The sequence below is a fragment of the Dromaius novaehollandiae genome, chromosome 1 (assembly GCF_036370855.1).
Source record: "Dromaius novaehollandiae isolate bDroNov1 chromosome 1, bDroNov1.hap1, whole genome shotgun sequence".
In the NCBI taxonomy this organism is placed as follows: Eukaryota; Metazoa; Chordata; class Aves; order Casuariiformes; family Dromaiidae; genus Dromaius; species Dromaius novaehollandiae.
The window spans coordinates 148,616,529-148,643,080 of NC_088098.1; the positions used below are offsets into that span (position 1 = coordinate 148,616,529).

The 26,552-nt window shown below is 41.7% G+C and overlaps 1 protein-coding gene across 2 annotated transcripts in view; it reads right to left on the reverse strand.

Moving 5' to 3' along the window:
• AFF3 (ALF transcription elongation factor 3) overlaps positions 1 to 26,552 on the reverse strand; it is a 338,365-nt gene that overhangs the window by 22,698 nt on the left and 289,115 nt on the right. For both annotated transcript variants that reach the window (XM_064502379.1, XM_064502371.1), the window contains exons 12-15: positions 24,422 to 24,546; positions 21,008 to 21,209; positions 18,323 to 18,450; positions 1,275 to 1,338 (exon numbers count right to left, since the gene is read on the reverse strand). In XM_064502379.1, coding sequence (XP_064358449.1) covers positions 1,275 to 1,338; positions 18,323 to 18,450; positions 21,008 to 21,209; positions 24,422 to 24,546 — 519 coding nt within the window. The remainder of the gene's footprint in view (positions 1 to 1,274; positions 1,339 to 18,322; positions 18,451 to 21,007; positions 21,210 to 24,421; positions 24,547 to 26,552) is intronic.

Genomic DNA, 26,552 nt, shown 5'->3' on the forward strand with positions numbered 1-26,552 from the left:
GGGAGGCTATTTAAACACGATCCTAAGTGACTTTCATGCAGGAAACTTGTGGCAGACCAGAGAATATGCTTGCACCTCTTGTTTCTGAGAGTCTACTATAAAAACATTTCTCTTCAGGCTAAGACAGAATTTCCTTTGCATATTAAGTGATTTTTCCATTCTGTTTAAGGCAACTCACTAAAATGCACCATTTATACTTCTCCACAATATTTTCTGATTTAAGACTCACTTTAAAGTAATATGGGACTGAATAAACCATGGAAATTTGCACTAATAAACTCAGGTAGAGTGTAAAACTCTGTGTTAGTGTCTATATTAAGGGCCTGCTGCTGCTTCCTTGGCCATTTTACACTCTGCACAGCTGAGAAAAAAAGATGAAAAAAAAGGGGCTCTGAGCTTCCTTTCTTTTTCCTCTTCTTTTTAGACATCAAAGTGTCTATCTAACAGAGCAAGGCTGCCCCTGCAGCTACCCCTCCCTTCAAGACAGCCGTATTAATGCAGGGTTCTACCCTACATATTGCATCTGCCAGCCCTGAAGTCTAATGTTTTTAAGGCTGTACCAGCTTATCCATAGTGCTGGAGAAACAGCCTTGGAGAAAGTTAAGAGACTGCTAAGTGGAGCTCTGGGGAGCTCTGGGTGCTTCATTGCACCTTTTTATTTGGGAAGATAAGGATCCCTTTAATGTTCCATATAACCTCAGAGTCTCACTTTTCAAGAGAGTCTCACTAGCTACATTTTTAGACAGGTCAAAGCCAAGGCCAAGAATCTGTTTGCTGCAACAATCCTTTGTGTGAAAGTTGTTCCTCTAGGGTTACGCAGATTTCCTGTGAGCTTCGGATTATGTTAGGAAGAGTCTGCCATGAGACTAGGATTCTTTTGTCCTGGGAGCCAAAGCTCTTACAAAGAACTGCAAATTCCTCAGCCTCAAGAGCAAATTTGGTGATATAAATGCAGAACCTAGTCAGTTAGGTAAACTGGGGAGAAGATAGGTATGGGGATACCTCATACAGTCTCCATTGCTATAGTTACTAATTAAAGCAAAGGAATAAATAGAAAGTTTTATTTATCTAGGCCTTTATCTCAGTAAGTCATTATTGGTTAAGTCATAGTTTATTGGGCTATGAACATTTGATTATATAAACATTTCTTAATTTAACAAGCCTAGCCATCCTTATAATAGATTTTATAATTACCCCAGCAATACTGCACTGATGAAGAAACTGCATTACAAAAATAATTTGGAACAACATAACTGGAAAGAAAATGTTCTCACCATTGCATCTGCTTTATGCTTCTTCCGTTTAGCTTCTTGCATAAAGTAATCTGCATTGCGTGGCCTACCAGGAGAAAATAAGAAGACATTTTATTATTTTCTGAAGTGCAGAATATTTTCAAGTTAATTTTCCCTTATTTTAAACCTGATTTGCTAACATTTTCATGAAGAAAATACATTTGTCATGTAACCATGCATCTTATATTTCCAAATTACTGCCTGTGGAGACAATAGCATTTACGGCTGTTCTCATTCCTTAGAAGTCAGTGGTTCAAAGGAAAAAAAAAAAGCTAATAAAATGCATTTTTATGGATTATATAAACTGCTTCCCAAATTAGTGCAGTCTTGATCTGCAAAATGTATGCAACACTAAGTGGAACAAGTTATCCGATCTTCTCTCCCTCGTGCTTGCTTACCTTCCTTTCTACTCTTCTCTATATGTTGTCATCTACCTTGGCTTCTCCCTCCTCACAAAACAAGTGTGTGTTTGATCTCTCCACTTTGAAAATACACATTGAATTTGCTTGCATCCACAGCTACCATCTCAATCCCCCTTCTCCCTCCTATCTGTAAGCGTACTGAGAAGGTTGTTTACTTTTGCTGCCTGGAGTTCATCGCTGACTCTGCATGAGGCCATCTGCTGCATTCCACTGCAATTGCTCTTGCCAAATCCTCCATTGATTTCTCCTCAGATTGATCTCAGAAACTCCACTTCTTCATCAACCTACTTGACCTACTGCCTGCAGTCACAAATTCAACTGCTGTCTCTGTGCTGAAACTCACAGGTCCATTTCTGATACAGCCTTGTCCACTTCTATTCAGGCTGAAATCACAAACTGTCTGATGTATCCTTGGCAATGTTTGGTCATTGCTTCAGTGAGCTCCTCATGGCTGAAGCAGATTTCTTTATTTTCTCTCATAAGCCCTCCCTATTACTTTTTTCTCGATCACTGTGGAGAACATAGCCATTTGCCATGTCACTTCAGGCTCATAACCTTGCATCTTCAATTCAAGCCTCTTATGAAAGCCTTCACATTTGCTGGCCTTTCAGGTTCTTCCAGCTTAATATATGGGGGAAATGGCTGCCTTCTCCCTCTACTCAGCTACAGCTCGTCCTGGTTTTCCTCAGCTCATACTTTGGTTACTGCAATATCCTTTTGTCTCTCCTTGGCAAAGGAAGTCTTGCTTTGCAAGACAGTTTTCTTTGTATTACATAGAATGTTATCTGTTTGCCTTTATCTAATAAAATGAGATATTATTGAGGAGTTAGTGTATGAATTCTGAGGTTTTTACTATTTGTGCTTTTGTTTTTTAAGTGCTTGGTTTTGTAAGATATGTTATTATTGCCACTTAGCAATCCTAACTAGTTTTTTGAAATCAGGATTTCATTTGTTTAAAAAAAGGTTTAATGTGAGTTAGAGAACACACAGATCTAAAACCAGAAGGCAAAAGCATGGATGAGTCAAAAATTCTTGCTGATAGTAATACAAACACTCTCAAGTACGTAACTGAGATCAGTGTGAACAAGGTGGAGCCTCTTGACAGAAAAGGACAGACATATATGCTCTTTTGAGACAACTGCTGTTTGGCAATGAATTTACTTAGTCGGTTTTCTTCTACTCGTGCACATACTTTCAAGGAGATTTAACTATATCCCAGAAGGTTAATCATTACCTCATTTTGAAGAAAAGGAAGACTAAATATCACTAGGTAGAAATAAAAATTTGAAGTCTGGGTGATTTTGAATGACCCAAGACCTAGAAAGCTTGACGATAAGAAATAAAACTTTCCCCAACTTTCTTCAAAACTCTTCCTCGGAGTGGAATTTCTCCCCAGCTTACTCCAGCCAGTTGTCAATAGTTCAGAAAGAAGACTAAAGACAGGCTTGTGTCCAGCATCACTTAACTGACAGCAGCTGCAAATACCTCCTGTGCCCATCAAGATACTGACATTATCTTAATAGTACAAACCATCTGGATTTGGGCTTGGTGGATTATCCGATATTAGACATTGAAACCATATTGCCTTGGTGTACAGAAAGAACTATTTTTTCAGACCACTGAAAGGGTTCTGACGACGTTTTGAGTCCCATCTCTTTTAGTCTTATGCAATGAACTAGGTGAGATGGTTTAACAGGAAGTGCCAAAAAGCTAAGCAACACAAAGCAAATCAACAAAACAGTGGTCACAGCTCTCTGGAATGATCAAAGTGATGAACCTTTACATGATCCTCTCAAACTCATGTCATTAAAATATGTCCTTTGCAACATCCCCCCCCACATATCACCCATCACTATGTATAATTTGCTTGTCTGAAGCATAAGAACTTGTAAAAAAGGGGGGGTAACAATGTATTATGGTCTACTTGTTTATAAGTTGATTGTAAAATGGTTTCTAGCTTGTAGCAGGATTTATTTTGCAGCATTATGATTAGCAATGGAAGTACTAGCAAGAGGCATGTACATTACTTAAGCAAGAAGCCAATGTAAGTGCTTAGATATTTTGATAGAAAAAATACAAGATTGATTTACAAATCAGGAGATGCCTAATAGAAATTAAGCTTCATTAGGAAAAATGGATTGGCTATATTTTCTTCTAAATTTCTTAAACAGTGCTAGTTTAACAAGGTTAATAAACATGTCAAGTCAAATTCTGATCACTTTGCACTATCTATGCAATGCTTAGTAAATTGAAGCCAATGATTCAGTTTACCCAGATGTGGGATGAACTGGATGTGTGCACGGTCTGCTTATCATAAATCTTAAGCAATTTTTTTTAATTATTTCTATTTTGTGAATTAGGAATTACCTATTTACTATTTTGGTATAAGCAGATGAAATTTGTATATATTTAATTTATGGAATTAATACTCCTTGTAATTTTGAAATCCAGACAATACATGATAGTAAACTTCCTATTCAGGTTACTAATGTGTATATTGGGTAAAAATTGAAAGCTGAACTGTCCTATGGATTTCATGTAAATTTACATAATTGCATATGTTTCTTATATCATTTTAGTAACAAAATATAATAAGGATGTGTTTGGATTTAATTCTTTTCTGATTTTTATCAGAACAAGGTTTTAAAGGTTTTAAATTCACTGTTTTGCTTAGGTTCAGACTGTACATGAATGTCATTTGTCTTGTTAAATCCAGTATACTGATTTAAATTATTATGCTATGAAGGAAAAAAGCGGAAGACTCTGTAGACTCCTTGAAGGTGGCGTATTACCTTAGCTCATGGGCATATGAAGAAACATGAGAAAGCCCTTGAATAAGTGAACTATTCAGGATCTCTGTTTTACACAGTGCACATTTTTAATCTATGAAGTTCAGCAAAGATTCTATTAATCATTTTCTGTTTTTACAATCCCTTAAGACATAGTGACTGAGAACCCATAGATCTGTTAAACACTCCAAAGTTTATCCAAATTCCCTCTGTAACCTGGCCTTAATGAAATTGGCAATAATCTCAGGCTGGAGAATTTGTAGGTAATCTCATTGCATGGTAATTTCAGATATGTTTTTATTTCTATAGAATTATTTTTCTCTGTTAAATGAATTTTGTTTAATTCAAACTGAGCTGAGTGTTACTCCTTGGATGTTACTGTTGAGAGGCATCTTGAGGAGAAGCAAATCACTGTTTTCTCACTGAAGAGAGTTAGAAAGAACTGAAGCTATCCCCCTTTTTGGGTCTTTGATCTAAGGTCTTTTCCTCTCCTGAAGTCCTTGTGCAGATCACAGTGTTGCTACAGCCTGAGAAGCCAGGAAATGGAGAAAATTTCTACAGGATTAAAATGGCACTGGGCTACCGATTGACCTGGAGTGGATGTGAGTGGTAGAAGCAGCACTGGAATTTCTTTGTCAGCCCAAAATAGTTACTGATCATGAATGTAAGCTGAAGTCCCATGGGAAGCTATTCACTGACTTCTAGTTTTCAGACAACTGAGTCAGTCTCTCCTCTTAGTTATTTACAACTGTTTGTATCTACTGGTGTCAACACTGTCATTCTAGATTTACAAACAGGATTCAGATTGCTTGTTTTTTTAATTTATTTAAAAGAAGTCTGACTTCAAATTAACAGGTACAATCCAGTGTTTTATCTCTATTAATAATCTTGACTGCACAAGAAACTCTCTTGTTTCTGAATATCTGAATGTTGGTACTTTTAGAAATATAGTCCTCTTCAACAAAGCCAAAAGGCGTTCTAATACACTGCTCTAATACATCTCATATATCTCTCTGAAAGGCAAGAGAAAGAGCGTAGAGCGTCAGTGCCAACTAAGTCAGGCTGCTGGTGAATTCTCCCTAGGATCAAGTGTCATTATGTGAAACTGGCTGTTCTCGAGGAGAATTTACCCTACTGTGTTGATTGGGGAAAGCAATCAAGTATTGCTGGAACCAGTTCAACGCATTCTCAGTCAATACCAGCCAGTCACCTAGGCACTGCCACAGAATCCAGCCTTTTACAGAATAACCCCCCCCAGGGCTAGATCTGATAGTACAAACAAGGCCGGGCTTCCTTTTCAACAGTGGTATTCAAACCGTTTATGGCTTTGACAAGGGCAGCCTCAGTAGCATGTCTGGGGCTGAATCTGGGATGAGATTTATCAAACAATCTGCTACTGTCCAGAATTGCTCTCACTCGCATTGCCACCACTTTCTCTGGGAGCCTGTCGAAAACCAGCAGGAAATTCAGCATTGCCATTGCTTGTTATGTCGCACAGGATCCCAGCATGAGGTGCGATGGCTGTGGGCATGGTAATTACGGGCCCCTTCTAGAAGCAGCTTCTCAGAATTTCTGGGCTGTTGAGCTCCTGAGAGTGGTGTTACTATTACCCAGGTGAAATGCCTGGGTGTACATGTTTCTCTCTCTAAATCCTACTTAGCTGTATGACATTACAGTGCATCTCTGCCACCTTTGTCTTTTGCCACCTTCTCCGAATTTAATTTACTGTAGTTTAGCAGATAATTGCAAAAATGTAAACTCATGCAGTAAAAAAAGGGGAAGAGAATCAAACGAAATGAATCAATAAAAGCCTTACGTTGTATAGTAATTTATCAGTATCTACTGCAACATAATCTTGGAACTCAGCACTACCACTTGTATTTACAGAGTACAGTGTAGCTTAGATTCCAATATACAATTTTAATTATAACTGCATTCAAAAACACATTTTTCACCTAATTTTTATATTTTATATGAACTATCTACTAAACTATAGCGTTTTCTGCTTCATTTACATAATCTACCACTTGTACATTATTTCTTACTGTGGTATGGTGCTTTATGAGGATACATTAAAAAAAAAACTAATAAAACTTCAATTAAATGTCATAAATGTAGCCAAGTGCATATTTTAATACCCTTCAGAGATAATGCTACTGAAGTGTTATAAAAAAACAAACTAGTGCTTCCTCAGTGTACAACAATTGCACATAATAAAAGCCACTTAAATCATAATGCTAAATATAGGACCAGTTTCATAACTTTAGTAATCTAGGCCCTAAAAAATGTGGGTGTGCTGGAAGGGAAAATAGCAAAATGAGCAACTTTAAAATTTGATCAGAGCTAGAGGATAACCAGCAGAACAAACTGGCACAGCCAAGCCTAACCCACCTCCTGTTCTGAAGCTGTGCCAGCAGGCCCTGAACTCAGTCCAAGAGAAGGAAATCCTGTAAGCTCAAGATAACCACATAAAGTAAAATGAAGGTGTCTACATTCCTGCTTACTTGCTGTGTCAGACAGAGCTATACTGGGAAATGTGTCAGGGATGTGTGACATGTTGGGTCACAGATACGGATGGTCATCTTGAGGACGAAGGATGGAGCTGAAGCGGGGGACCAGGTATTATTATACAAAATAGAGCTCCTCCCTGATGCATCATGGCCTCTTGCCCATTCTGCAGCTCAGAATAAATGCTGCTGACCTGCTGTGTCTGGGACATGGCACAGGGGGTGCAAGGCAGTCCATGGCACTGTACAAAGTGGATACCCAGTTACAGGAATCTCATGCTAAGTATGGCAGACCCAGCAGCTCTGCAAAGTTCAGCAGGGGAGCAGAGATTTGGAGAGAGCTGAAAGATCACTGTATTTGTGACCCATTTAAATGATGGTGCTATACGGATTTCAGATTCTGATCGGATTCAGGCCAAGTGTAAGATAAATTTACCCAGTCACAGACCTACTATTTTGATGGACTTTGTATGACAAGGTCAATAGTTTAGATAAATGAATAGTACAGATGCCTGGAGAGGAAGTTACTGTTGCGAAAATAGAAGCCAAAATTAAAGCATGGCACCTAATATAAACAAAATTAGGAAAGATAAAATAAATGGGGATTCCCATTTTGGCAAGAATACAAAAACACCCAGACTAACCATGTTAGTGAAGTGAAATGCAAGAGACCAAGAGAAAGAGTCAAAATCTACTACAAATTCCTGGGCAAGTCCCAGATTCATGGCTTAAAGATACTCACATGAAATCAGTGTCTGGACTAGAAAGCACATGGGACGAATGAGTGTATGAGAAAGAAGTATTAACAATAGGCACTTGCACTCCTATGTTAAAAGCAGAGGGGGAAGACATTACATCCTTGCAAGTGTATCTCTCTTCGTGTGTGTTAAACATTCTGAAATCAACTAATTTCAATTGAAGGTGGGATGAAAGCCTTTACAGTCAGGCCTAGGGAGAGAGGGCAGGAGCACAGCAGTCAAGATTTACATCATTTTAAAATGGCATGGAATCACACCTTGAACTCCCAGGAGGCAACTGAAAACCAAAAGAAGAAACATCTCTTTAGGGAAGGAGTATATGGGAAGATCAAGTGTACTCTAACCCTGACAGACAGCTAACATCCCAGCTCCGACGAGTGAGAAGGCAAGGTGTGGGTGAAACTGCTGTTGACAGTGGATCTGAAACCTGAGTCAAAGAATGGGGTATCTATACTGACAGGAAGGAGCAGCACATCCTCAAACAAAAACTGAACTAACTAGGTTACCTGTAATCACTTGGGCTTTTTCCTGCCATGCCTTTCTGAGAACCTTCAGTAACGGTAGGATTTGAAAGAAGTTATCATCAGGGACTAGAAGACCAGGAATGCATCTGATAGGGATTTTGGGAAATCAGATTCCTCAGATGCATTAAATCAGCACAGCCTTTCTTCAGCTCCATGACTCTTTGTTGGTTCTTAGGAAGAAAAAGGATACTCCCAGGCTGAAAATGGGTTTGAACAACCTGCTTCTGATCCTCTAGGCTGAGGAACATAAAGGTATTTACCACTGCCACAGAGACAGTGGTAACTGTCTTGGAACTGACTTAGGAATTAAACTGCATACAGATGCATTAGAATGTCTCATATACCACATCTGTGAATCCTGGCATCGAGTGTGATGAAAACCCACACTGCTATGGGGCCCAGCACAGCAAGACAAACCCTGAAGTCCTGGGATGGAACTTTAGCTCTTGGAGGAGTAAGGTCAATGTTTGTAACAAAACCTGAGGAAGACAAGCTCTGGCAAAAACAAGAGGTAAGGTAGCACAGAACCACATTGGTGGTTAGGTGAGACTTCCTTATGGTAACTATGACTCTCTTAAGACGGGACCATAGTTACTAACTGGGCTTAGCTGCAGAGGCTACACCTCCTCGTGGTCCCGCTGGATGCCCGTCTTCAGGTAACCAAGTTAGCCTCTGCCTCAGTGTGATCATGGAATTATAGTTACTTCCTACCCTTCCGATCGACCTCACCGACCGCTCGGTAGTATCCTCGAGGTGAAACTAAATTGATTTGACCACGATTTATATATTCGTGTGTCCAGAGCCCTTCGCCTAGGGGCGATACTAAGGCACACCAGTTGAACTTGGGGGCTGGTTCTTCTGGTTGTATCTCGAACCCCTGTAGACAATATGTACAGCCCAATAAAATCATGGGCTGTTAATTTCGTCTCGGTGGCCACTCAGACTGGGGAGTTTCCCCATGAGGCCGTGAGTGTTACTCCGGCAGTAATAACAACTGATGAGATGGCCTACCGCTTACCAAATTTGACTTTCTGTAACTCGGATTATGTCGGTTGGGGAGGGATTTATCCCGAACCACCATATGATTGCATAAAAGATCTGCCGGAGGTTTATGAGGTGCTGGCACCTATCGGATAGCCTCCCATGACCGGTACCGAAGAGGTGCCGGAGGAGGACGTGACAGATAGTGTGCCGACATCTCCCTCTGGGCTCGCAATCTCTGTTCCAATTGTGACAAGTCCCATTCTTGGCACCAGGGGGGAAGTGATTGGTGTGAGTACACCAATCATGAAAGTCCCGGATGAACATCCAGCATGTCCATGCTGCGGTGTCAAGATGGGAAGAATGGCGGCACTAATTGACCATCTTCGAAGAGCCCATGGTCGGCGACGAATTCTGTTCGCGTGCTCCCGATGTGGGAGAACGAATGAGAAACATCATAGTATAGCCTGACACTTCCCAAGATGCCAGGGGGCTCCAGCTGAACGTGAAGAGGAAGGCCCTGGTGGCCCCAGTGGCTTCCTGTGTGAAGAATGCAACCGAGGGTTTAAGACCAAAAACGGCCTCTCTCAGCACAAAAGGCTTGTGCACCCACTGCTTAGGAATAAGGAAAGGATTGAGGCGTCTCGTCCGAAGGGAAAAGGAATTCGAGGTATGCATAAGAGCTGTTGGATGGAAGAGGAGACAGTTCTACTGATAGAGTTGGAGAAGAAGTATAAGAACGAACGCTTTGTGAATAAGCTGATCGGAGAGCATTTGCCCATGAAAACGGCGAAGCAGATCAGCAATAAGAGACGCCAGCTTGCGGCAGGTGCTAAGACATCAGCATCGCCAAGGAAAGCAGAACATCGGCGCGAAGGGGACGAACCGGTTGAGAAGGAAAGGATTGAAGTGATAAAGACAGAATACAGGAAGATTATTGCGGAGAGAATACGAGTTGGAACCCTCTCCCCCAGTCTGAAGATCGCTTTTGAGGAGGTCCTGGAGGGTACCAAAGACGCCCAGAAGGTCATCAAAGGATCAACGGAGGAATGGCTGGCACAGCTGGCAGGACATGCCGTAGTAGCCAAATTGAAACAACTGAGAAAGCACCAGGCTGGACCTGTGCCCAAGGAGAGAAAGTGGATGAAGATCAGGGCGGTGAAGCGGGGCCAATACCTGAGATACCAGCGGCTCTTCGAGATGGATCGTAAGAAGCTTGCTGGTATCATTTTGGATAACATTAAAGCACTTAAGTGCCCCCTTCCAATGGATGAACTCTATAATTCATTCAGAAAGAAGTGGGAAGAAGGTGGCCCCTTTCTCAGTCTGGGTGCTTTCCACAGTGCGGGGGCAGCGGATAATTCTGCTTTTAAGAAGATGATTTCCCCAGCGGAAGTCCGGAAGAACATGGCCGAGATGAATAAAAACTCGGCCCCCGGGCCTGATGGCTTAAGCCTGAGGGATATCCTGAAGAAGGACCCTCAGGGGAGTCAACTAGCCGACTTGTTCAATCTGTGGCTTTTGGCCGGGAAGATCCCTGATGACATCAAGGAGTGCAGAACAATCCTGCTACCCAAATCTGTGGATCCTGGGAAGATAGGGGATATTAACAACTGGCGACCCATTACCATCGGGTCGACTATCCTGCGATTGTTTTCCCGGATCTTAACAACACGGTTACGGAAAGCATGTCCAATTAACAGCCGCCAAAGAGGGTTTATTGCAGCCCCGGGCTGTGCGGAAAATCTCAAGCTTCTCCAGATGTTGATCCGATATGCGAAAAAAGAACATAAATCGCTCGGGGTTGTCTTTGTGGACTTTGATTCAAGTCTTTGATTCAGTCCATCATCAACATATCTTCCAGGTCCTCAGGCAAAAAGAGGTTGATGGTCATATCATTGACATTATTGCCGAAATGTATAACAACAGTGCGACGCGGCTGGAGGTTGGGGGAACCCACTCGGAGAAGGTTAAGATCCTCACTGGGGTGAAGCAAGGCGATCCGATGTCCCCGCTTCTCTTTAACCTATCAATGGATCTGTTATTGTGTCGACTAGAAGAGGGAGAAGAAGGTTTTAGGTATAAGAACAGCTCTGTATCAACATTGGCATTCGCGGATGATCTGGTGCTGTTGAGTGACTCGTGGGACAGTATGCAAAAGAATATTTAAGTGGTGGAAGAGTTTTGTCATCAAACCGGGCTGAAAGTGCAAGCAGCGAAATGCCACGGGTTTTTTATAAGGCCCACAAAAGACTCTTATACAATTAACAACTGTGACCCGTGGATGATTAATGGAGAACAACTGCATTTAATTGAGCTGGGCAGCTCTGAGAAATATTTGGGCCTGGGAGTTGACCCTTGGATTGGTCTCTCCCGACCAGAGCTGCAAGAAAAGCTGAGCACATGGGTGAAGAACATCGGGGAAGCCCCATTAAAACCACTTCAGAAGGCTGAAATCTTGAAAGTGTATGCAGTCCCACGGTTGCTATATGCGGCTGATCATGCCGGAGCGAACGCCTCATACCTCCATTCCTTGGACCTTGCGATAAGAACAGCAGTGAAGGGTTGGCTTCACTTACCACCCAGTACGTGCGACGCCATCCTATATTCCAGCACTAAGGACGGCGGTCTTGGAATTGCGCGGCTGGCGAGCCAAATTCCAAATATCCAGGCTCGCCGGCTGCATCGTATTGCCCAATCCTCCGATACCATCACCAGAACAATTGTTCTGGAAGAAGGCATCCAGGGAGAGTTTGAGAGGGTGTGGATTGCCGCTGGAGGAAGGGCGGATAAAGTACCATCAATTGGGGAAGAACTTCCCATGAGAATTCCGGCCGTACTGGATGGGAGCGAGACGACATCCGAATGGGAAGTACCAGCTCCCCGGGTCATCTACCCTATTCCTAGCAAGTGGAGGAAAAGAGAGTTAGAGAATTGGGCCAATCTGAAAGCACAGGGCCGCGGTATTAAGAACTTTGAAAATGATAACATCAGTAATGATTGGCTCGTACATTATTGGGGCATTCCTCACAGGAAGCTTTTAACAGCGATACAGCTGCGTGCCAGTGTCTATCCCACTAGGGAGTATTTGGCACGTGGGCTGGGAGAAGGGGCACCAAAGGGATGCAGGCATTGTCCTGCAGAATGGGAGACTTGTTCACATATTATTGGCTACTGCCCTGCAGTCCAGGATGCCCGGATTAAAAGGCATAACATCTTTTGTGGAATGCTGGCTGAAGAAGCGAAGAAACAAGGCTGGGAGATCTACATAGAGCCCAACCTCAGAGACAATAAACAACGAGCTTCTTAAGCCAGATTTGGTGGTGGTTAAGGAAGGCCGGGCGAAAGTAGTGGACGTTACAGTCCGCTATGAGAGTGGATTGTCATCTCTGGGAGACGCAGCGGCAGAGAAAGTCCGAAAATACCAACATCTTGAAGAACAAGTGAGAGAACTGACAAAAGCTGGAGAGGTAGAGTTCCTGGGTTTCCCAATTGGTGCTTGCGGGAAGTGGTATAAGGCGAATGACAGCTTCCTCGCTGACCTTGGACTTTCCAGTAGTCGCCAATTAAGGATAGCGAGGCTCTTTTCTCATAGAGCTCTCCTATCCTCTGTAGACATAATTCACATCTTTACCAGTAAAGGTAAGGATGTTTAATATTTATTACTAACTAATATAGGACTTACTAATCCAAAGTCCTTCTTTGGAAGGCAACAGTAAAATTCTTCACACAGACGACATGGGCTTGCTCAGTCTTCTGTCTAGCTGAATTTTGCTCTTGCCCAGCTCCCTTGTGGTTGAGCTTGTACGTTGGGACATAACATCTCGTCTCCAAATGACCGTCTCCTAATTTGACATGGGCGGACGGGCCGCCTGCAATCCCAACCCGGAAAAGGTACGATAGTATCTATGGTTCATTAAGTAGCATCAGACCCAAGACTAGTCTAAGAGCTGAGAAGGGGTTTGGAAGGTGCTCACCACCTGCTGTAGGCATCTGCCCTCTGCTCACCAGTGGTGGAAGTGAGGACAGAGAACTGCCCTCTCCATCGGAGAGATTCAGCTCTGCTGCCAGGGGCTGGGGGAAGGTTTGCTGAGCCAGGGGCTGCCTGACTAGCAGACCCTTGTCCTGGTCACATTCATGATTCACTGTAGACTAAAGATATTTCCTGGCCAAGTTGCAGAGTGAAAAAAGGAGCATCGAAAGTCAAGTGATAGAAACAAATCCTCTTCCCAGACTGGTAATATTATCAGAGGCTATTTCAGATCTGAGTCTGTCAGTAAAAGCTTTGCTTGGGCATGTCTGTGCTAGTGAAATAAGCAGGGCAAGGACACCAGCTCTATCGTTTGATCATCCATGCTGTTTAATTGCTAACAGTCTCCCTGGCATAATTTTGAGCTCTCTCTCAGACAATGCCTGGATGCAGCTGGGGGGATGGCATTGGCCAGGGACTGTTCTCAGGAGGCAGTGACTGTTCTTTGTTTTGGGAGGTGAAGACAGCTTAATCATGGAGACATAAGCAGTGCTGCACCACTTGCCCATAGGACAGGGGAAGGGCAGGACTGTAGCCTGTAAGTTCAGACTAGCCCCTGCTTCTCTTTGACAGCAGGGAGTAATGGCGATAAATCCTTTATTCCGTGAGAATCTCCAGCTAGAGCTGATTAAGCATCTATTTCCCACCAAACCAAGCTCTCACAAAATGTCCCTAAAAAAAGGGGGGTAGGTGGTCTTGCAGAGAACAGGCAACTTAATTATCTGATCATGGGAGGCAGAGTCTGCTATCTAAGAGTCTAATGTTTTTTTCTCATGGGCAATGTAGACATGAGAAAATTGATTGCCATAAGCAAAGAGGGAAGAAGGGGAACAATGAGATGGTCAGATGAAGTCTTGAAATCTCCAAGGCCAAGAAATTGGGAGCACTCAAAGTAAGCCTATGAATTTGTGAGGAACTCAGTAGAGCAGATGTTGGTCTATCTGACCAGTAATTGCTTAGATTGCTGATGGGAAGAGGACCAAAGCTCTTTTCCTTAACTGTGCTCCTGAGGATATGCTCAATATTACAGAAGTCTCTCCAAATATCTCAGAAGACCAAGAGTCCTTGAGGCATTTTGGGCAAGGCAGAGTGATCTGCATTCCAGATCTTGCATTTGAGTCATGACGAAAGTCTGCCTTTTTCTTTCCACTGTGAGGCAGATGAACATGGAAGAAGAAACTGATAATGAGAGATTTGGGGTCCAAGCCAAAACTAAGATATGTGCCAAGAAGCTATCTTTTGAGGTCTTTATGAGCTCTATGCTGTACAACTCTGCAGATGGAACATTTCCTGGGTATATGGTTTACCTGTAGACAAACAAACATGTGAATGCTATCTCACAGCAGGATATGTCCCTAAAGCTGGGGCAATGTAAAGCTGGTGGGTATATACAGCACCTAAATCTATAAAGGTGGAAAAACATTTGACAAAATGCGAACAGAAAAACTGAAAAAAATGCTGAGGAAGATGTATTATCCTGTCCCTATAAGACCAGAAAAAAAAAAAAAAAAAAAAAAAGGAAAAGAAATGTAAAAGGAAAAAGAAACAGGTTTACTAGGGTAACCCACAATACAAGTGAGAAAATAATCCTGAGGAATAAGTTCTGATTTAACCAAAATGAGAACTGGAAAGCTAGGCATGCTCTACCCTTTTCATACCACTCATGCAGTGTTTTGAGGAGGGTGTGGGACTGTGCCCTCAGGCACCCACAGCATGTTTGTGCTTATCACTTCAAGGACAACAGACTTTGTTCCTAAAAGCAGTTATTGGGAACTCTATCATTTAGTGGAATTACAGTAGGATTGAATTTGGCTTGAAGCATTGTTATGTAACCTTAAAAATGCTATCTTCATACAGTCATAAATGGCAAAAAATCAACAAAATCTGGTTAAGAATTAGTACTGGAAACAGTATTGATGTCACTTATACATGTGACATGCTGGGTATTTTGAAGCATATTCAGAGCAGGCAGGAAACAATGGCAAACCAGGTGAAGTAGGATTTTGCCTGCCTTTTTAAAGACTGCTAGCTATATTTACGTTTATATTTCAATGTATATATGTACAACACTCTGCCAAGAAAGATATACTATTCATTGACCTGCTTGTGTTCCAATTTATTGCCAGCGACAGCTGTTGTCAATGATCTGGAGAAAATAAGTTGAGAATAATGTAACAAGATACTGATTGGTCAAAAAAATTAGTTGTTGTTTTAAATCAAATATACGGGATTTAGTCTCTTCAAACTATAGAGTCTAATTAAAGTGAAGACTTTAAAGCCATGGTTGGATTATAATAATTCAGAACTTCATGGATTAAGAGAGGAAACACTTCATGGGCATCATTTTGGATAAAACACTGCTGTTAGGATTACTAGATAATTTTAGACCCAGTGTATTGCATTTGTTCAAATCCTCTGCTGTGGTGCAGAATTTGAAAGACACTGGCTGCCATCTTTAATTTGATCCTTCTAACACGTGAGTCAAATTTGTTGACATTCAACATTTGCAGCCAATCTAATCTGCTATGTTTTAGTGACCTCTTTACACAGCAGTTTCAGAGTCCTGGTCTAGTATAGCTGGTATTCTGGTGGTGCTTCCTAGATATAGGTTGTGGACAACAGTTGTAGTACATGAAAATCTCTCTCCTGTAGTTAGCACAACAGGCATTTAACTGTTTCTGCTTTTTAAGGGCAAATTAAGAGATATTTGGCTTCTGTGTCTTATCTTATTTGGCTTTTTAGATTGCCTTTTCTTTTATGGACCACAAACTGCTTGGGGACAGTCTACCTGGAAGGCACTACACACAAACAGTTTTATTGTATCTCTCTTTCAAAAGGTGAAGCTGTTTTTTTGAAGATGCCTGCCAGAGAAATCACATGTATCACTAATGGAGAAAGCAAGTGATAAAAGCCTCTTAGATGATAGAGACACTGAAAAAAACAGTTTTCCTGTGACAGCATTATAGGGGGGAAAAAAACAGTTCCCGTTTTTTTATCAGCATGTTGAAGGAGAATCAGATGAAGTTACAATAGCTCTACTGTAGCTTTTTCTCACTGTATTTTTTCTTCTAATCCACACAGATGAGCACTTCCTACATTTTGACTTTTATCAGGCACACTGATGCCTTTTTGTTTCCTATGCACATCTTTAAAATGCAGAAAAATTCAACAGTTGCAAGTAAATTATAGATGATAAAGCATTTTAAGAGATACGAAGAGTTAGGTAGTACTTCTAAACAGTTTTAAATTTCCTCAGTGGAGATTGTTGAATAAATGCATTAGAAGAGGAAAAAATAGCATGGAGGGAAGTAGAGGAGGGAAAATTAGAATATATACACTAGGGAGAGTTTTTCACAAAAGGGACAGAGACAATGGTTACATTTATTCAACCTGGATCTCCTTATGACTGTCATGAATGCTCACAGAAATGAATCTCACTAGCTTTTCTTTCTTGACATACAAAACTGATAACTTGTTTTGAAGTCAATGGGAATTATTTATACTTTATGTAGGAAAACTGGTTTCCCTTGGTGAGATTATCTGGAGGTGGTGAGAAGAAAGCTTATAATTTTTATTATTATTTATTAAAAATCACAGTTCTGACAGAAGACAGTTCCTGAGGAAATGGGCTGTTTTCCCAAGGTTCCCTTTGGTACACAAGAGTGAGCGATGTTGCGGATGAAAGTCTGGGAGTATGAAGGGCCTGTCAAGGTCATGCAGCTTACGGAGCTGCATTCACTCCAGGCAGTCTGATACATAGCTTAAACAGAATTTCTTCTGTTTTAGCCAAGCCAGAAAAGTCGGTATTTCTAGGCCAGAACCTCACCAGGCAAAAAGAGTGTGGCTTTTTTAGGATTCCAGCTTTCAGTGTCAACTTTATATTTTATCTAAAATATACCACTTCATAAATCACCTTGGGAAATGAACCAGGAATTTTAATTTACCAAAACCAAAAGAAAGACAATTACAACCTGGAACTGTTTCCAGAGGGGAGGAGCAGGGGATGTTTGAAGATCCTTCTTTGAAGATGTTTGACATCATGGAGGTGGGGAGGGGCAGGTATCCCTCCAGGTATTCATACTAACCACTACTGCCTCCTACTCACCCTGCCTTCATGAATGCCCCTTTTTCTGAGCAGCAGTAGCAACAATAGCAGCAGCTGTCAAGGCTCAGGGCTACATGCTCCCATTTGTCCTGTCCCCTTGCTCCGAAGGTACCCAGGAAGAGAGCCCCTCTCACCTCGCCTTGCAATGGCTCTGTATACATTTGCACTTTGATGTGTGCAGAATTAATGCCAGGACCCTGAGGGCACTCATAGGCCTTAAGGGCCGGCCTCCCTGGGGCCTCTACATTCTGCCCATCGGCCCAGGAGCCCCATTTATCTCAGGCCTGGGCCCCCAGTCCCTGTCCAAGCTACATTGTAGGTGTGCCTGTCTTCAGACCTGTCACAGCTATGCCTGTGCCTGGCTGTGGACCTCTTTGATTTGGACCATGACCTGCAGCCTGTCTTCCCAGCTTGACCTCAGATCTGCCTGGTCACTCAGCACTTGCCTGGCAGTCACTGGGCTGGGTCTGACCCTGGTTACCCTCATCAGTCCTCCTCTGACCTGACTTCTTAGCTTGATCTCAGACCTGCCTCATCACCATGGCTCTGCTGAGCATCTGGACTCTTCGTTGGATGTGGCTACCACCTCCAAATCTGCCCTGCTTGCCTTGCTCAGGTGAGGTGGGATGGGTCCCTGGCTGGTGAGCCCCCTGACCTGCCGGCTGTGTTATCCCCCTCAGCTCCCCGGCTGTTAGGGAACAGGCAGCCGTTATGGCTCCCAACACTTAGAGGCTTATTTTATGAAGATCAATGAAAGAGTTTATCCAGTACGTCTAATTCACTGCTCAAAGTAGAGTATTACTATAATAGTACTGGCTATGTTTGAGCTTCTCTTGGACAGATTTATTTTTCTCTCTTTCAGTACAGAAAACGATATTGTTTGCATTCTTTATTTTAAACGCATCTGTACTTACATATCATCAAAGATTAGCTTTGTCCTTCTGCAGTCTCTCGGTGTGCTGGACAAAGGTGACCAAGGCTCTGTCTGGGACTGAGGCTTATTGCAGAGAAGAACATTTTCTGAATTGATGTGAATTGCTTTCTAGACAACAAACAACAGAGGAGACATTGAGGAATTGGCTACTAACTTCAAAAAAGCAACTAATAAACAACAGAAGCATCTTTGCATTGTGCTGTAAATTGCCAGTTAGTTTTCCTACTATTTCAGCAGGGAGTATGTATAACTATCCTGTCACTGATAGCCACACAGCTAGAGTTTCAGCATGAAATACTGAAGAACTGGAGCTGAACTATTAGTAACTATCAAAAGCCTCTGTAACACAGTAAGTGAAATTATTAAATAATAGATCTATTGTGGTCATTTAGAAGATCAAGTTATATCTCTACTCTTCAATTTCCAAGCTAGCATTGTACCTTGCCGTGGGAGAGCAAGATTCACTTGTTTGACGCTTGTTTCTCACTGCGCTGCTAATGTGTCTGTGTGGTGTGAATTTGCAGCCCAAGGTCCAGGTTTCTTTCTACTCTAGGTCCCTGATCAGCTTGAAAGGTGACTGCTCTGTGCCACAGCAGGGGCACATGCCTTTTGGCAGGTCCACACATTGAAAAGAGGGTGTCACACATTCCCGCAGCTGCAGCCCTGTTCTGTGCCTGCTGGAGTTATGTTCTTCATGTGGCCTCGTGCCCTTCATCCCACCAAGTGACCTGCTGTGTGGGCTACCATGCGCTGGTGCAGTGGAAAGCAGAGAGCTCCAGGTTGCCCTTGGTTGCTAATCACTGCCAGGAAATGCAATTGCTTCTTTTTCGGGCAAAAGAAGGGAATGGAGCAGAGAAATGGACAAAAAGTTCAAAGAGAGAAAAGCCCCTCCCTGGCTTGTGATCTCTGAGAAAAATTCAAATGATCACTTGGGCATGCCGTTTAGGTGCCAGACAGAAAGAACGGACAAAACAAAGCTAGATTTAACATTTATAGTTCAGGAGCTCTCATCTTCTATATGGCACATCCAGATCAGTTCAGCAGGCTAAAGCTTTCAGATGAATAACCAGATACATAAGAATTTTATTGCAAGGTTGTTAAAATGTTGACCAAATGGTGCATTGCTAGGCTGTGCAGGAAATCTCAGTGAAACGCATTTGCTAAGTGTGGATCATAAAGCAATCACTTTCTACTTTTGATTTCCAACACATTTGCCTGTGAAGGAATTTAAATTGTTTTCAACATATCTTGTGAAGAATCATATCATTATAATTCTGAATGGGTTATAAACCTCTAAACTTAGGTTTTAAAAGTTAAAATGTTTAAAAATTTACATTTAATCCATGAAATGACAAATTACTACAATATGTTAAAAATGTCTTTTTACGGCATATTTTTGAATACTTAATTTTATTTCAATATACTAAAAGCATCTGTGAGATAGCCTTGAAACACATAACTTGTGGTAACTTATTTAAAACAAAATCTCTAAAATTAAAATTATAGTTACCACTTCCCCCCACTCTCAAAAAATAAATACATTTACATAGACATATGCTTATATGGGCCAGTTATCCCCACAGGATGGTTATCCCAACAGCAAAAGTGGCTGGCAGTGACCACTGCCACAACTCTGGTAATTTGTTTGCCTTAAAGTTATTGTAATACTTAGGCTTTTGCAGCCTCCTAACTATCAAATAACAAATAATTTAACAATGAATAGATACTGGATAAAACATCTAAACAGCCTTTGTAGCAAGGAAAGGCGCATGGACCTTCCCAGCAACAGAAGAGTGCCTTAGTGACTTGACTAGCTGCTCCAGCAGTGAACATCAATATGTTGGTAGCCAAATTGCTTGTTCTAGGTATTCCACACAAAGCAGAACAGCTTCAAGGGAAGGACATGAGAATATTCTCCCCTTGCTGTTTTACCCACAGTGTCCTGTAGGCTGGGAGTTCAGGTACTGTTTTGAGAGGTGAGAGACAGAGATGTGAATTCCCTCGGCCAGAAGTGGTAACAGACACTACTCCAACATCCTAATCACAGAGCCCAAGCGTAAATGAGGTGTGGCACCTACTCCCTTTCCCTCTGTACCTTGAAGGCAGTGGCTACCACCTAATTTAGTACATAGCCTTATCTGGAATGGCGCTCTGGACACGCTTATTAGATCCAGACTCTCTGATGAGATAAATACCTGAATGCCTGGGCTCTGATGGGGCCAAGTTGTGAGGCTGATGCTAAGCTGTTCACCAGTGGCAAGAGTAAGTAGCAGCATAGGAAAAGCTGGTATGTGTGACATGTAGGAGTGCCTGACTGCAGGCACACTCACGGTTAGGCAGCATCTGAGTGGAGGCCTAATGCACCACACTTCTGGATGTAGGTGCCTTGTTTCATGCCCAAGGTATTCTCTAGAAGGCTAAATCCATTTGTTTTGGGTCATTAGCTTCTGCCTTTTGCTTATGTAGCCTTTGTTGAGTATTTGCCTGCTTTATGGCCTGCCTATCTTCCTTTGTTCTGTGCCTTGCTATACTTGAAACCAGAAAAACTGGAACTTACAGTACAGCATTCACTATTACAATTTTTTGCATAACATTCTGCAAAACTAGCGTGGACTGCAATATAAAATGAAAAATATACAGCTAGTGAACAACAGTATACACTTACATTGAAGTCTCCGGCATGTGGCTGTGACTGCATTTCACCCTTATGTTTTTTGCTGGAGGAGATGGAAGGTAATAGACTGCTGCCATTAGGTCTGCTGGAGGAAGTTAAATCATCATTCGAGTATTTGTGTTTTGATGCATCAGAGAGGGGAGAGACGGGTGACCGAAGCATTTTCTCATTTTTATTTATTGGTATTGCCAAGCTGGAAATGGAAATTACAGTAATGGAGTGTCACAAAGCTGGCTTTGAGAAAGGTAAATATTTTATATACCACCAAAACTTTGAATTTAAAACCTGCTGGCAGGATAAAGTCTACTGGTATCTGGAAACAAGCTTATGGGGACCAAGAGTTCATTTACAAATTTGGATCATGTTTCTCCTCTTTTCCTTCAAGGCAGATTGTCATTCTGGAGTTAATATAAAGTCTGTATCAGGATACTTGAAAAAAATACGGAGATAAATGGCCACTTCCTCACCATCTCTTAAGGGATAGCTGGAGAAGATTAGGCTCTGAAGTGTAAGTTTAGGTTATGGAGCCCTATTTCACCATTACAGGTGACAATTTATAAGCCATGGTGATAAAACCATATGTGAACTGAAACAGGAAATGGGTTTGAAGCTGACTAGGTTGTCCTTGTGCTCAATGGCCAGCCTTTGGTTGCACTGTTTATACTAATCTGATACAGATTCGGAAGACAAAGAAAGATAGGCTGGTACCGCAGACAAAGGGAAACATATGCAAACAGCAGACACAAAGAAATGTGAACTGTTCCATCTTCTAAAGAAGAAAGCTATGACACAGACAGTATTTTCATCTTTCATTTATTTGAGAGAAGCTTTGGATGAGAAGAAGTCAGACAGGCAATAAAAATACGCCCCAAAATAAACTCTAGATGGACTAAATTGAAAAAAAAAATTTACCTGAAAATTTTAAAGCAATGCACACAAAGCAAGAGGTTTTTTAAGGAGGTGGTTTACATTAAGGCAAAAACTGTGATTAAGGTCGGACAGACTATTTTAACACAATACCTTTCCCTGTCACATTCACCTTTATCCAGTCTATTATTTTTTATGGACAATTCTCACTTCTTTATAGTTAATGTGTTATACAGTATATACTTAATGGAATGGCAAAAAGGAATATGGTACAAAATATACTTTATTTCACCACATCATTTCAAGGAATAGAACTAATTAAAAGTCCTTAAAAACTGGCTGCAAGAGAAGCCATGGATCATAATTCAGAACCTTCCCTGTTTCCCACAGTGTACTACTTTTAAAGCACAACATGGACTGTTTTGCTTTAATGACCAATGCTGTTTATGAAAGCAAGAATTGTGGTGTACAAAATGGACAACTGTGCTCTTTTTCCCCACTAATAAAAATAAGATATTTAGTGCTATTTTGAATTTGCAGGCTGATGCAGTCATTTCTTTTCCTCTTTTCAAACATACAACCATGCCTTGGTTAGCCATGTTCATATGTCATTGTCAAAGTGCAGGGCTAAAGCATCCACGAGAAGCCATAGCTCCTTGGAAGTGTACCCAAGACTCAGAAGTTTTGCTTAGACCTTGTGCAATTTCCAGTTGTGCTGCAGACCTTCTTCATAGTCTTTGGTACATTGCTTGGGGCCCACCTAAACTACGAGCAGTCAAACTGCAGCAGCCCAGTCAGCCTTATTCTACTGAGAAGCTGTGTAAATCATCCTGTGCCTCAGGCTATATTTCCACAATACAAAATGTTCATATCCATAGGTGTTCTTGGTCCTCTCTTTGCTACCAGCCCTCAGCTGTGCTGACAAAACTGTTTGTGTGGCTGCACTGGAAGAGGAGTAATAAAAGTTTGGCCAAAAAAAAAAAAAAAGAAGAAGAGAGAGTTCTGGTTTCAGACCAGAAAAAAGTTCTGGTTTCAGTTTCTTGGGTGAATTTACAAGTGAGCCACAAAGGCAACTGTTTTAGCATAACTGGAGGGGAGACATGCCAGCGTGAGGACCTGGTTGTTGCTGGAGGGACAGGAGTTCCAGACATGGGAACTGCCGGTTTAGCTACAACCTCAGTAGCCCCTCCTGAGCAGTGGAAATATTAGCATTTGGTGTCATGTCCTACAGTAGCATAAATCACATAAACATCTCGGAAGCAGGGCAGACCAGGGAAGAACTAGGAGGCAAATAAGCATTTAAGACCTTCTTTGTTGTTTCTGTAATGTACAATTGCTACCAGGAGTACTGAATAAAATGTGAAGCAAAGCACAAATTATTGTACTGCTTCCAGGAAGGGTAGAATTAACCCTGTGACATAGCAGGCTATGACAACCATGCTATTCCCTGAAAATGAATGTGACACAAAACATATGACAGGTAACAGGAATGGCAAGTCTGCACACAATCAACCACAATAAAATAAACTGTTATATGTATTGTTTTCACTTTATGAAAGACACGTGATTTATATAAGGACAAAGAAATTGAATGCATATTTCTGAATATGCATTATTTATATTAGTTTTATCCATGACTTTTTCCAGTATTAATGACATGAGTTACTCAAACTCATCAGTGATGAGTACAACAGAAAAGCCTCTTGCAACAAATACCACTATTCTCTCATTTTAGAATTTTCATCCCAAGAGATACCCCGATACTACCAGAAAATGATTTTTTTGAAATACTGGTGACCAGCATGTACAAAGCAGCATCTTCTAAGAACTCCAAGAACTAAGTCTGCCTGCTGGAAGCCTTGAAAGAAACTCAGTATGATTGATCTGACATGGATAGGTATCCGTGTACATAAAATAATGGGCAGAGAGCCAGCAGAGAGCTGGATCCTTTGGAAATTTGACTGTTTTTAAAGTCTACGTTTCTTGTAAAAAATACCTGCTAATTACACAGAATAGATTGCTTGTAATCTTGAAAATGTTGCATCTAAAATATATGCTGGAATTGAGTATTGCAGGCATTGTTATGAATATTTTTCTTAACCTTTTCCACAGAGTTTATAGATAAACCCAGATATACAGATAAACTCTAATTTTAAAACTCCTAAATTGTTAGGAAAGCAAAGGGTATAATATAGTCACCTACATGAATTGGTGTCTACAACATATGGTGCCTACAACATAATGTGTGGGAATACATCTCGGACGATTGCATTGCTCTAGCTGTAATTATTCATTCCACAAGCCTCACACTTGAACTCACAACTTCTTTGTGCAATAGAACAAAAATGCCAGTATATAAATGTGTCAGGAGCTTCTAACTTGTTCATTAAGCCAGAAGAAAGGAGAATACACTGGGCAATTTTTCAACATAAAATGTGATAATTAAAAAATAAATCCTATTAAAGGCAAAAATAACACACGGCATTAAAATGCAACTAGTTGTATGGCTCAGTGGTAAATAAGAAGGAAAATGCTTACCTATTTTCATTCATATTGCAGTGATTTGCTGTTGTGATGCTATGGGCAGAAGCAGCTAATCGTGAAGAACTCTCTCGTTCTAAATGAGTCTTCTTGACTTCTCTGTACTCTTCCTCATTTTCACACTGAATGAAGAGAAAAATGATAATCTTGTAGGTTTTGGATTTATTACAGAACCAAGAGCATTTTGATAAGTCAGAGACTGGTATTTTCTGGCATTTTGGTATTAATGATAATGCTTTCTTTGAGCATATACCTAACAGGTATTAGAGAAGATTGGCCCATGTCTTGAAAAATGAAAATCTAAAGAGCCAGTGTGTAAACGTAGGAGTACGATACAAAACTTGAATCATTTCAGCCACTTCCCCACTTGCACTTCAGGACATTATTCCCTTATACTGCCTTCTTTGCCTGTCTCCTGTGCACTTTCCTCTTGCCTGGTCCTCAGCCTCACAACTCTTCTGTTTCTCCCTCCGTTTTCCTGGCACCGATGACTATGTCTATGCCATATCACAGAGATACAACAGGCCAGCAACTGGCCCAGAGGCCAGCTCACATCCATCCGGCTGAACTCTTTACTTTCAAACCAGAGTGTGCCATATTCGGACTGTCTCTTGGGAATGGGCCTTGGTCTGTGTGGTCCTAAGCCACAGCCGGATATCATCTGGAAAAGCAGAAGTTGGCCTGGGCCAAGACCATGCATGCTAACAGTTTAACAAGATGGATGGTTGTAGGCTGCTGCTTGGGACTCTACCCTGGCCCTATCCGGCTTAGTAGTGTGAACATAGCCAATGTTTCCTGCCCCTGTTTGATTTCATGTGAAATTCCTTATGTTCTTTTGTCTCCATCTCCCAGTGGCCCTGCTTTCCCACCCTCCCACATCCATTTCCACTACTAACACGTATCCAGTTACCAGAACTGACTGAGTTTTACTTTTGATATGTTGATTCTGCTGTATTTCTTGCTTTTCCTGCATAGCAACAACATTTTCAGTGTTACACACTGCCACTGTGGCTGCTGCTATGGGATTAATGTCGCAGCTCACACTCTGCAGGAGTGAAGATCATCCTACACCTCGGTGCTCAACCATCGTTTTCTGTCTCTACGCTGCCCGTCTTCTTGAGGTCATGACAGAGATGGAAGTGATAAGGACCTCTTTCTAATTTTACAGTTATGCCTGAGATGTCTTTCTTATTAGTCTTATTCTTAAAAGTCTTTTGGGAAGGGGTGTCATATATTCTGAGTCTGCCTAGCAACTGTCACAGTGAGGGTCTTATTCCAGGTTGTGGGGCAATTTGATACTCTAGCAGTGCCTTCTATTTAATATACTGCTAACAACAACACATAAACAACAGCAGTGGTTCAAGACAGAATAATGAAAGGTAGTTTGTGCCACAGAAAGTAAAATTAAGTCATCGTTAGAATGACTATATTTATTTGGCTCTTCTACCATATCCTCTTGTTTTCTTCTGGGTGTACAGCCTGCCAATATCACACTAGCATTTCCTGTGGCACAAAGGTAAATCTTTTGCTTTGGCCACTGACCCCTTGGCCACTGGCCTGACCCTTCTTGCCCTGTTCCCCATCATTTTGTATTGTGTAATCACTTCTGTGCTAAAGAAAATGCAGACAAATGCATTTCAGAGCTTTGCAGGGTTTTCTGTTATGGCTCTACCAGTGACCAGAATAGGGCTACCACCTTTCAGATACTAAAAAAAGAACCAAAAAATGGAAAAAGAGAAAAAAAGATCCCTTTGCATAAATGGTCCCAAGGACCGCACAGATCAGCCTGCACAGTAGCTCCAAAGGCAACGGATGACTGCAGAGTAAAACTGTCCAGAAACTGGGCAGACAGCAGTTCCAGTTCTGAGTGACTTTTGGGGTCAGATCGGTACAAATGGCCTGGAAAGCTGCCTCAGCTGGACAGCTGTGGCCTTGGGGCGGAAGAGGATCCTCAGCAGGGAGAAAACCAGCACACCTGACAGCTCAGAAAATGCGCCAGACAGGCAGAGCCGGTGGGAGGAGGTGGACAGAGGGCTGTGCCCACCCGGCAGAGCCATTCATGAGCTACACTCTGATTTTTTTATACTTGTGTAACAGCCCTGAGATAAATGGGGGCTGCAGGGATCAG